The sequence below is a fragment of the Atta colombica genome, unplaced genomic scaffold, assembly GCF_001594045.1.
Source record: "Atta colombica isolate Treedump-2 unplaced genomic scaffold, Acol1.0 scaffold65, whole genome shotgun sequence".
Lineage (NCBI taxonomy): Eukaryota > Metazoa > Arthropoda > Insecta > Hymenoptera > Formicidae > Atta > Atta colombica.
Window position 1 is genome coordinate 282,364 of NW_017259556.1, and position 12,065 is coordinate 294,428.

Genomic DNA, 12,065 nt, shown 5'->3' on the forward strand with positions numbered 1-12,065 from the left:
TTAACTTTGCTTTTTACAATCTATTGTCTCGGTATATTTTACAGAAATTTCTTCTAGTATCTTCAATGTCTGAAAAAAGATTGGAAAATTAGACTTTAATAGATTGCAAATATATTATTTTTTTTAACTGACAACATTAAAAATGAATGGATACATTTTATCGTAACTTATTCTTTTTTTTTCACTTAAATAAAATTAATACAAATTATAATACATGTTGGATGCTATTAGCTATAATTATTAATTAAGAAAACAGTACAAATGTGTGCAAAACTGTGCAGATTTTAATACAAAAATAATAAAACGTTTACCAAGTGCAAAATCCACTTCACTTTTTGAGCAACCTCAATAGTTACCTCATTTTTCTCCTTTTTATACCACGCGACATTGGTCTGAACTCTATTAATAAGCTTGTTGATCACGGTATCATATTTCTCGCTTTTGCCTTTCAGTTGTAGTAGCTGACGAAAAAAAAAGATCGCAATTATATAATGATTCGACATTTTTGACACTCGAAATATATACATATATGTATATGAGTTTCCACAGACGGATATCGTTCACTTTTCGATTCTTGTTAAATTTCATCACTCGTGCAATTTTCTTACCCATTCTATGTCCTCTTCTTGACGAATGTTTTTCGAGAAAGCATACAATACGCCGATTAAGGTAACATTTGCGCTGAAAGTACAGCAATGAAGATGTAACGAGCGTCAGACAATAATAGTAATCATACAAAAAAAGATAATTTATTAAATTTTTTAATAATTATTTTTTCAACAATTTGAAAATTATCAAAAGAATTTTCTTGCCAATTGCTTCTTGCAAATAAACTTTATTTAACTTACTAATTATTATTTCCTTCTGTTGTATTCGTGTTAAATTCATTCCAATGTTGAGTTATAAACTGTGTTGCAACGTGATGTCCGTGTGGATTTAACGCTATGGACTTTAGAGCTATTTCTACATATTCAGACGTTACATTCTTTTGTGAATATATTGTGGACAGATATCTGGAATTATTATAATACGCAATAAGAAATTGTAATATATATTTAAATAATTATAATTCAAAAATTAATATTCAAACGAATATCTACTTAATATTCTTTATATCGCATCTATTAAGAATTTTAATGTAATTTCATTCTATCATGAGATGCGGAATGTATCTCACCTTTGCAACAGACTCACGTTTGCATGACATCCCAATGCGAAGGCGAGGCTTTTCTTATCATGTACCGTTGATTCGTTGTATCTTTTCAAAAGTGCCAGCCATTGTTCCTCCGTGGTAACTTTCATGAGTGTGCAGTACGCCCAACTACGAAATTCTTGTGGTAAACTAGTTTAACAGATAGTTTTACTGCTGTCATAACAGTATTTAATATAGTTATGGTTAATTTAAACAGTAAAGACCATTGCTCTTATTATATTTCTACGATGCATTTAATTAATAAATGTATTTTTGTAATTTTCAAATAATGTGAATGGTTCAAATAATAAATTAATTAGAAATATGTTAAGAAGGGCTACGAACCATAAGAATAGAAATAAAATATAAATAATAAGCAAGATATATTGAAAAGCGCTAAAATACATATTACAACAAATTAAAACAAATAAAATGATCGACTCCGATCATTCTCAATTATTAGATGTACAACTTTGCTTCCGCCGTTTTCCTATAGATGGTTTTAGCGGTAAGTGGTGGTCGAAATAAATAGATCATAGACGTCATACAATAAACTTGGGCATCTGTCAACATAACCCCATAGAAACATTAGTCGATTTGTATCTGCATCATAAAGTTATTCTCGATTGAAAATGTCAGTTTACGAGCCAAATTCTCGTCATTTGCGGAAGGTTTTAATTTTTTACTTCAATATGAAGAAATCTGCGGCTGAGGCTCATCGAATGCTCTCAAATATTTATGATGAGGCCGCTATTAGTGAAAGAACGTGTCGTGAGTGGTTTCAACGCTTCAAGAACGGTGATTTTGACGTCCAAGGTCATGCTCTGTATTTGGTGGGACCAGCTCGGCGTAGTGTATTATGAACTGTTAAAACCGACTGAAACAATCACAGGCGATCGGTATCGAACGCAATTAATGCGTTTGAGCCGAGCATTGAAAAACAAACGGTCGCAATACAACGAGAGACACGATAAAGTGATTTTGCAGCATGACAATGCTCGACCATGTTGCGAAAGTGATCAAGACATACTTGGAAACATTGAAATGGGAAGTCCTACCCCACCCGCCGTATTCTCCAGACGTTGCTCCTTCTGACTATCACTTGTTTCGATCAATGGCACAAGGCCTGGCTGACCAGCACTTCCGGTCTTATGAAGAAGTAAAAAATTGGATTGATTCGTGGATAGCCTTAAAAGATGACCAGTTTTTTCGACGCGGGATTCGTACGCTACCCGAAAGATGAGAGAAAATAGTGGCCAGCGATGGACAATACTTTGAATCATAAATGTATAACCAGTTTTTTACAATAAAGCCTCGAATTTCGGAAAAAAACGGCGGAAGCAAAGTTGCACCTAATAAACATATAATATCTTTAAAGAAAATATTTATATAAACATATTTAAAAAGTCAATGACTAATAATAATTAAAAATTAATGAGAGGAAATACAGACTTCTACTTTGATAGAAAATGATGGCATAATTACATCCAATGATAACGTGGTTGTCATTGATATGAAAACACATCTTGATGTCAAATCAAAAAGACCAATTTCTAGCAATGTCATTGTGCGCATGTTAGAATGAAAATTACTCCCTATATAATAACAATAGTTTGATAAAAATATATGAAGTTAATGTCGATAAAAATGATGAAAAACTCAGTCTGTTAATATAATAATAGAAGGATGTAAAACAAGTGAAGATAATTGATATAAAGTTTATATGATATGTATAAGAATAAAATAAAAATTAAGAATAAAGAATATAGAAAATCTTAGAATAAGTCACACCTTAGAAATAGTCTTAAAGTTAGTTCACGTATTCATAGATAAAAATGAGATCACTCAGAATATAAAATCTTCCAAGTATATGTTTGTCCAAGTATTTGAAATTTTGAAACAAAATCAGTTGGACTGTACAGAAATACATAAAAGAAACAGTTGTGATGGAAAATTCTTTAAAATTTCAATCGGTAATGAAAAAAGAAGGTAAATTAGAGGTACAATGGAGGAGATAGAAATAATATGTTTCAGCGCTTTCAATATATCTTGCTTATTATTTATATTTTGTTTTTATTCTTATGGTTCGTAGCCATTCTTAACATATTTCTAATTTATAATTTTCAATGTTAATATACTTAATTCTCATGATTAACAAGTCTTAAAAATGAGCAAATACATTTTATATTAAATAAACAAATATTTGCAGTTTACTTTACTAAATACGTACGAGTTTGATTCGTTTTGTAGCATTTTTCGATCAAAGTCAAGAACCGTCATTAAACATGCTTGATAATCTACCGAACAAGCCGATTTCATTAAGTTAATTTCGAATTCTGTCCACAGCGTGGGATTCTTATAAATAACCGTCGGTGCGATCTTGCTGTATACTTTATTTATGAACTTGCATATGACGAACTGAAAGAAGTCAATTGAATTTAATAGATTTTTCATTTAAATATAAAAGAGTCGAGAAAAATTCATATTAAGCTTAAGATTTTTAAACGTAAAATTATTTATAGCAACACATTTCTTTTCAATACACACTAAATGTATCTATAAATATAAAAAAAGCTCTGATAATTCAAAAATATTTTTTTTAGTTGTAATGAATTAAAATAATAGTTTAGAAGCCCCCATCCCCCCCCCCCCCCTCTCTCTCTCTCTCTCTCTCTCTCTCTCTTCTGTTCTTCTTTTTTAATTTTCTTTTCATATTGTATCTCGTCCTCTTAAAAAAGAAAAACTGTCTACCGTATCAAGTCAATATCTCACCCTCCCATTTCAAAATTCTGTTTCATCTTTAAAAACATCAAAGTGTTCTTATGAAATTGCGAAAAAGAAGGTAAAGTAATCGGCAGCGATATTTATCGTAACATTATAGAGATCTGCGGTTGATTCGCACAAGAAGTAAGAGTAAGTAATTCCATTTATCCAGAATTTACGAGCAATAAACCGGGTGGATTAAAACGCAGAGATATGCCGCAACGTATTTATTTAATTTGGCACGTTAAGTTTACAGACGTGGAATGCCTGAAGAAACCGTGGGGCCCGCCTCTCAACTCGCGGTGAGACCTCGCCTCTCGTATATTTTTGCAATAATGGCTTCTGTGAAAAGGGAACTGTTACGGCAACATTGGTCGGCGCGAGTGCTTAATTAAATGTTACGTGCCTCGTATTTCGGTGCAAATAATGATTGAGTCCTTCGATCTAATTGAGAACGTCGAATCGTAACGACGGCCGATGGGTCGATGATCACTTATATATCTGTCCCAGGGATAATCATACGCTTTATAATGCCATACTTAAGTCTTAACTGCGCGTAATAACGACATAAGCCAGAACTGCATAGCGGACGATTTAGATCGCGCGAGGCGGCGTCGATTATATCTCGCATACCTTATCGCGCCGCGACCGTATAAATTAATAATAAAAAGAAATGTGCTCGCCTTTGCAATCTCGCGAAAATCTACTTAGAAAGACGAATGAACTTGACAAAGTCACAACTAGAATATAGCAAATATACCGCAAACATTTAAGGAATCCACCGCTTTACTTGTGTACGATCGTTTCTTTATACTATCGAAGAAATGATCGATGTTCATAATTAAAATAGTACACTTTATTGCATAATATTATGTATAAACGTATAGCTTCAAGTATTACCTTGATAACTTGGATAACCTTGATTACCTTGAACAAGTTTGAGTCCCAAAGTCGATTTTGGATGGTAGTTAATAAACGCAATACAGGTGTCCATAATATTATTCCACTTTCTTTTTCCATTTTCTCAAGAATATTCCACATAATTCTTTTATCAAGCAATCCGGCGTTAGTCATCGCAGATGAGTCGGTTAGTACTTGAACTTTAGTTATTTCCGGCAGAGCTTGAAAAGATTTTGTCAACAATTTCCAGTTATCTATATCGTAATTGACACGATATAACGCTGCAAATAACAGGACAATAAAAATAAATTATATCAATAGTTTTATTTAGTATAAGTTTAAAAGTTTTATTTAGTATAAATTTCGGCAGTCTCCGAAAAAATATTATAATTAATAAATTATTAATCCTTCTCGCTCGACGTTACAATAAACGAAACTTGATTCAATTTTACTATCTATGATTTACAGTAGTGTAACGATTTTTGAACACCCTATATATATATATGAAACAAATTCTTTATGAATTTATGAAGTGGCTTGAGTTTATTTCTAAATTGATCGACACCAGTTATTGACGGTAAAAATATTACTTTGTTATCTCCTTAATTGATCGGCGTATGTTAAGACAGTAATATTACCCGTTTGATTTATATTGAACAAAATCCACTGGTTGTTGGAAGTAGCCCGGCTCAAAGCAGTGTCGTTAATTTTCATGCGTTTCTTGACCATCCATGCCTTCGGCAGGGTATTACCAAATTGCTGTTCATTTTCGGTTGTCCACGTCAACGGGATGTGCCATAACTCTTCGCTTGTACTATTTAGACCGTAATGATAAAATCGATCCTAAAACACAAACATCACATAATCGAGCAATTTTTATCGATGTCCATTATAGACATTTCATAATTATATTTTACTTTTTTATTTAATTTATCTTTTCCAACAGCTTTATTATAGTATTATAATGAAAATTATAAATTGCAGTTTTATTCGTAAAAAGTATCTGTTTAGAGAATATAATGTTATTCTCTCTCTCTCTCTCTCTCTCTCTCTCTCTCTCTCTCTCTCTCTCTCTCTCTCTCTCTCTCATCAATTTTTATGAGAAAATTATAATTTTACAACATACACGCATAAACATATAAAATATATAAAAATATAGTTGAAAAAAATTATTGATTACGTAGACAATTAATGTAAAAATTATTAATGTGTCAGCAATTTATATTTATAATTATCTTCGGTTGAAAAATAAATTGGCCAAAAAAAAATTTTGTTGTAACATTTATATGCATATTCAATATAAAATAATATTTGTATCAACATTATATGTTTTTTAAATATATTTTTAAATATAAAAAGTTTCATTAATTTGAAAAATTGAAAAGTCATAGTTAAATATGAAACCCATCAAATTTTTGATAAAAAAAATTGATTCCAGATTAATCGGAAGAAATTGAAGCATTTTATATAATTTAATCGTTCTGTGTAATTTAGCCACACACTTCTTTTTTTTTCATTACGTTAAGGTAATAACGATTATTAATATCGTAAATGCATTCCATCGATAAGTAATTTGTCGTCGACGAAACAAGATGAAGAAACGCGCCTGGAGATCGATCTGAGATAAAGAGCGGCGCACCTGCATAAGCTCGATCGCACCGGTTTCTCGATTCTGTTGGACGTGCAGGACAGGGAGTCCGGCCTGATACGTCCAAGTTCGCATAATGTCCTTCATGCGGAGCCCTGAGGAAGCCGATAGCCCGTTCGCTTCATCGATCTCCATCTGAAAAACGCTCCAAAGATCCTCTTGATCGGCATTGCGATAGTGATATGTGCGCATGTAGTGGCGCACAGACGAGAGAAAGATTCGCTCGCCCAGAAAATGATAGATCATGTGCGTCATGCAATTACCCTTGACGTATGATGTCAAATCAAAGACGCCAGTGAGCTTGTTCATTTTCCTCAGATCAATATGTAACGGGTGTGCTGCTTCGCCGGCATCGTTATCAAATACGTCGTGACATCCGATCAGGAAATGGGTCTGTAGATTCCAAGATGTAGGCTCAATCTGGAAAATCAAGCGTTTTAATCACGACTATTGGTTAAATATCACAATACTATGACTATGAAATATAATATGCAATAAAATTAATTCTCATAAAATTATTAAAATATGATTTAAAAAATAAGATGAAAAAGTTATTAATTAATAATTATTTTAAAATAATTGAAAATCAAAACATCATTTATCGACTTTTTATGTAATTTTCTATAACTTTGCAAAATTCTACATAGCTTTTACGTAAAAATTAATATTTATATTATATTCAGAAAATGGAAATAACTCGTTAATGAAGATAATTATAAGTTTTTTGATTTTATTTTTTTGATAACTTTATTAATAACTGCGTTACTTTTTTTTGGTAACTGTAATGGTAACGTAATTTTTTTTTTTGATAGTACAAATTTTACAATTATTTTTATCGTTATTTTGCATACGATTGAACACGATTCGATTGGACATTAGCCACTCATAGCTTGAAAACTAGAAAGCCTTTAAGCACCCCTCCGTTGTGATTGGTAATTGTCGATTTTCAAAAAATAAAAAATAATAAAAAGTTACTTTCTCAAACGGTAGCTGTAACAAATTATTTTTAAAAATCAGTTACTAGTAACGGTAACTTGTTACTTTTTCTACTCAGTAACGAGTAACTATAACTTCTTATTTTTAAAAAGTAACTTTCCATTCCCTGATTATATTAATATTTACATTATAATATTGAAGTATTAATATTGAAGTATTATTTAAATCTATTAAATATAATTAAAAAAAAAATCATTTTTTTATTTAAAAGATTGCTCAAACATAATAAAAGACTGAATAGCAAAATTATTACATAAAGTGATTATAATTGGTAATTTTTAATTAACATTATTTAGAAAATTGACTTATATCCACTTTACTGCGTTTAATGCTAGGAATCCGAAAAATGAGGCGAATCCTTCTTTCAACCACACTTCGTCCCACCATTTTGGCGTTACCAAATTACCGAACCATTGATGAGCGACTTCGTGTGCCGCGATACTAGCTATTGACTTTTTGGACTCAATAATACTGTCATCTTTCTTTATAAGAATAACATCTTCTCTAAAAATATCAGTATAACTCATTAGTACTTTTAATCTAAATTGTAATAAAAATTCTGTTAATTAATTTGTATGAGAAACACATAACATTCTAAAGTAATCACAATCACAAAAATTCTTAGAAAAATCTGGAAAATGCAAATTATATTTAAAAAGGACGATATTTTTAAACTTCAAAACTTTTTACAAAAAGACGAAGTTAAGCATTGCAAAAGAATAATTCATTTACCGAAACGTTAAGAGACCCCAATTTTCCATTGCGGCGTATGCTAGTTCAGGAACTACAATCACATCTAATTTATCTAATTCATAATAAAATCCAGTAAAATTCTGTACTACACGAAGAATTTTCGATATCAGATCGCCTACATATCTTGTATCGTTTGCAATCTCTTTTCTAAAAAAGACCGTATGCGATGGTCGATCGGTGACAGCAACATCGTAACTCGAAAAATCGGTGACCATAAAAGCAACCACGTAAGTGGGCATACGAAAGGTTTTCTCATAATGGTCCCAAACATATCCCGGCATGTCATGTCTGAAGAAAAGGGAGATTGAATTAAATTCAGATTATCTTTTAAGTAAACGTTGTGATTACAGGAATACAACTTTGCAGGGGATATAATAAGCGATGTGTATATATGTTACAATTGCAACAGAATCGCTCTCTTTTACATTTCCTCGGTGAATTTGCGCATTGAATTCGAGTGCGATCGCATGTTAGACTTTCTGCCAATCGAGATGCGAAACGGCGTTTTGATCCACGGCTCGTCGAAGCATGGATAAGCTGATCGAGCGTAATCTGGGGAGAAGTTTGACACCGCTATCCATCTGGAAAAAAAAAGTCTGCTTTCGCAATGTGCAGATATAAGTTGCGTTAAATATAACATTGGAAAATAAATGAAAATTGACATTTGAAACTAATAATAAATTAACATTAATAAGGCTGGATTGTTCTTTTCGATAAACTTCAGCGTTCACTCTTTTACTCTTCTACTCTCTTATTCTCTTATTTTTTTATTCTTTTGTTTCCATTGGATAAATCATCATAGTTTATCTGAAGGTGGAACAATCGGCCCTAAATAAAGTATCTTTTAAAACTTAAAGTCAGGGACGAAGATTTTTTATTTTTCTGAGTGTGTGGAGTCATTTAAGCGAAAGGAGGGAGAATTTCAAAATAACACAAATATTTTATCTTTTGTATGTACAAAATATATTTCTACATATACATATATATGTATACATATATACGTATACACTCTAGTCATTTTTGTCAAATTACTTAAAATTTTTTTAAATTTGTCAAAAATTATATTTTTTAAAATATATTTTTTTTTTAAATTCTGGATATGGAATTCAACACTCACAGGAGGATCAAATAGAAAGCTCTATATCCTTCATAAGAAAGTTTCCGTCTATGTTTGATATAGGTACAACAAATTAAGAAATAAAAGTTTTAAATGGTTAAAATAAATCTTTAATGCTTAAATAATTCAGTGTAAAATTAACAATGTGAATTTAACTAATAAATTAAAGACATCACATTTTTGTATTAAATTGTAATACCTGGTTTCGTTTGTATTATGGTCAATGTGTGCGCTCCTGAAAAACCCTTTTGGTTTTTGATATAACGGGATCATATATTTTATGTGTAAAATGTAAATTTTTTCCGTTATCAATACATGTAAAAGAAATACATCGATAAAATCCTCTTCATCATCCATTACAGCGTATGTGCTCGTTAACTTTGATGCATTCGACGAACGAAATTCCTTCACGCTAATGTCTTGTATAAGGAGCTTACGGGCGTGAAATCGTATATGTTTAGTCGGTACTTTGGAATAAAATTGAATCTGTGTATCACCGATCATTGTGAAATTATTCTCTTCCAATATGGGTAATATTTTCAAACTGCAGTAAAGAGAGAAAAAAATTGCGATATGACATTTTAAAAAAAGCGTAATATATAAAAATTTCTGTCTATTTATATAATTTTATTTACTCTAAATGCAAATATCTTCTGTTTCTAATATTAATTTTAGCTGTAGTTTGCCAATTGGAGGAAATGAAATTAAGTGCTGCAAATATTTTAGTTCAAGTCTGTAATGTCAATCATTGATGATAAAATGTGATGCAGACAAAAAAGTCAACATCAATCAGTTGACTAACACAGTGAAAATCTGTGTTAGTTAATCTGTGTTAGTAAATCTATATATAATAATATATTATCTCAATTTTAAATATAAAATAAAAAATAACGCATTTATTTAAATAACATGTATATATATAACATTAAAATATCTTCCTCTGTTATACTAATGATAATTTGATAAATCTTTTAAAAAAATCTTAAAATTTGAGGAAGCAGTCAAAAATTGCAGCAAATAGAATTTTTTTTCCATTTCTAGCATTTGAATAATCAATAATCGAAAAGATTATCAGAAATATGTTGATTGTCCTGCTTACGTGTATTCTAATGGTAAGACTTGATCAGACAGCCTTTCCAAATGAGCCATTTTACGAGACTTCCCACTGATCGACCCTCTATGTCTACCATCCTGCCGATTTTCCATATTCGAACTAACGAACCAGTAAATGATCATTGAACCAATGAAGATGAGTATCACCACCGCGATTCGCATTTTCACTTGCCATCCACGATGCCTAACGTAAGCCGGAATTTCTAAAGCATGTTTTCATATAGTTTACAAAATTGTATTTATTTATAAATTTTATTTATAATTATTTAACAAAATAAGAATAAGTAAGAATAACAGTAAACGTTGTAGCTATCAAATTTTAATCCTAATATCTTATATGTACATAATGTTACTGTAACTTTGATTAAAATTAATGATACACAATATTCCATTGATTAGTCTATTATCTGGAAGAAAAAATTTGACAGTCTGTTCAAAAAATATTTAAAAATGACAAATTCAGGACAGTATTGCCAAAATTTGACAGTATCTCATTTTATCTGTAACTGTCCGAATTTGTCCGAAATTTGTATATTTTGATAATTTTTCGAAAAAATTTAAAATGAATTCAAATTTAACCACATTTCATATTTTAACCACATTTCGGACAATTTCGGAGACATTTGGATAAATTTTTCCACCAGGGAACTGGTGACTTCATTTTTGTGAGATAATATTAGGTGTAGTAAAAAGAAATCCATTCAATTTCATTCAAAAATAATGGATTTCTTTTTACTACACCTAATAATATGCTGAAATTTTTATGAAAATACCGTATTGACAAGTTATTGTATGTGTTGAATGTGATTAATTCTTTTAAAATAAACTTTTAAATGTTTGTTTCTTATATTGCACTTATATTGTCTATATTACATCTTTTAATAAATTTAATATCTTTTCTTTCGATGAAACCTTGCTTTTACCTTGTGTTGGATTGTCTTCCATGTTTATCGGCAAGAGGTGCTATATTCCTGCAAGATTTAGCAACGTACGGACATCGCCACGACGGGTAACTAGCTGCTACTGCGTCCGAAAAGCAGAAAACGCTCATGGCTCAAAGGCTCATGGTTCAACCAGACACGCCCGCCAAAAATAGAGAGACACTTGTACGCTATTTCCCTACTCTTACATACTTTACTCTGACGTTTACTGTCGTTATTTGCCTGAAATTTTTTCGCGGACCGTTGTGACGACTTGACGAGTGCGCGTCTCGTTATGCAACGTGTCTTCAAGAATACACCAGCAGCGCCGTCATCTCGTGTTTATAATTTACAGACTTCCGGTAAATAGTCGAAGAAGAAATTCAGAAACGTTTCGTCCATTAATCATTACAGACACAACAAATAAAATTGACTAATACCAGAAAACAATTCGCTGATCTTAAAATATGAGCAAAACATTGTAAATTTAAAAGTAATGAACATTTAATTAATTTTCTACTATTCTTTGGAATGGAATCTTACTTTAATGGAATCTTACTTTAAAGAATGAAAATTAAGTCAGTCTTGAAAAAGAGAGACTTAATTTTCAATCTTTACGAGTAAGATTCATTCTAAAAGTTAAAGACTATATATATATATATA

At 31.0% G+C, this 12,065-nt stretch overlaps 1 protein-coding gene across 1 annotated transcript; it reads right to left on the reverse strand.

The window, feature by feature from the left end:
* LOC108692195 (thyrotropin-releasing hormone-degrading ectoenzyme-like) lies at window positions 1-11,427 on the reverse strand. Its single transcript, XM_018200354.1, has 15 exons — window positions 11,406-11,427; window positions 10,469-10,685; window positions 9,569-9,913; window positions 8,678-8,833; window positions 8,232-8,540; window positions 7,820-8,003; window positions 6,495-6,923; window positions 5,494-5,698; window positions 4,883-5,136; window positions 3,423-3,610; window positions 1,178-1,342; window positions 849-1,013; window positions 609-681; window positions 357-461; window positions 1-69 (listed from the first exon to the last, which is right to left on the reverse strand). The coding sequence occupies exons 1-15, from the start codon at window positions 11,425-11,427 to the stop codon at window positions 1-3; spliced, it is 2,886 nt and encodes a 961-aa protein (XP_018055843.1).
* Window positions 11,428-12,065: the final 638 nt, after the last annotated feature.

Bases quoted from the DNA above. Each gene is read 5' to 3' on its own strand.
- LOC108692195 (XM_018200354.1), bottom strand. From the start codon at position 11,427: ATGGAAGACAATCCAACACAAG. The intron at 10,686-11,405 runs GTAAAAGCAAGG...AACATGCTTTAG, and splicing joins GGAAGACAATCCAACACAAG to AAATTCCGGCTTACGTTAGG. The intron at 5,137-5,493 runs GTAATATTACTG...TGTTATTTGCAG, and splicing joins GTTCAATATAAATCAAACGG to CGTTATATCGTGTCAATTAC.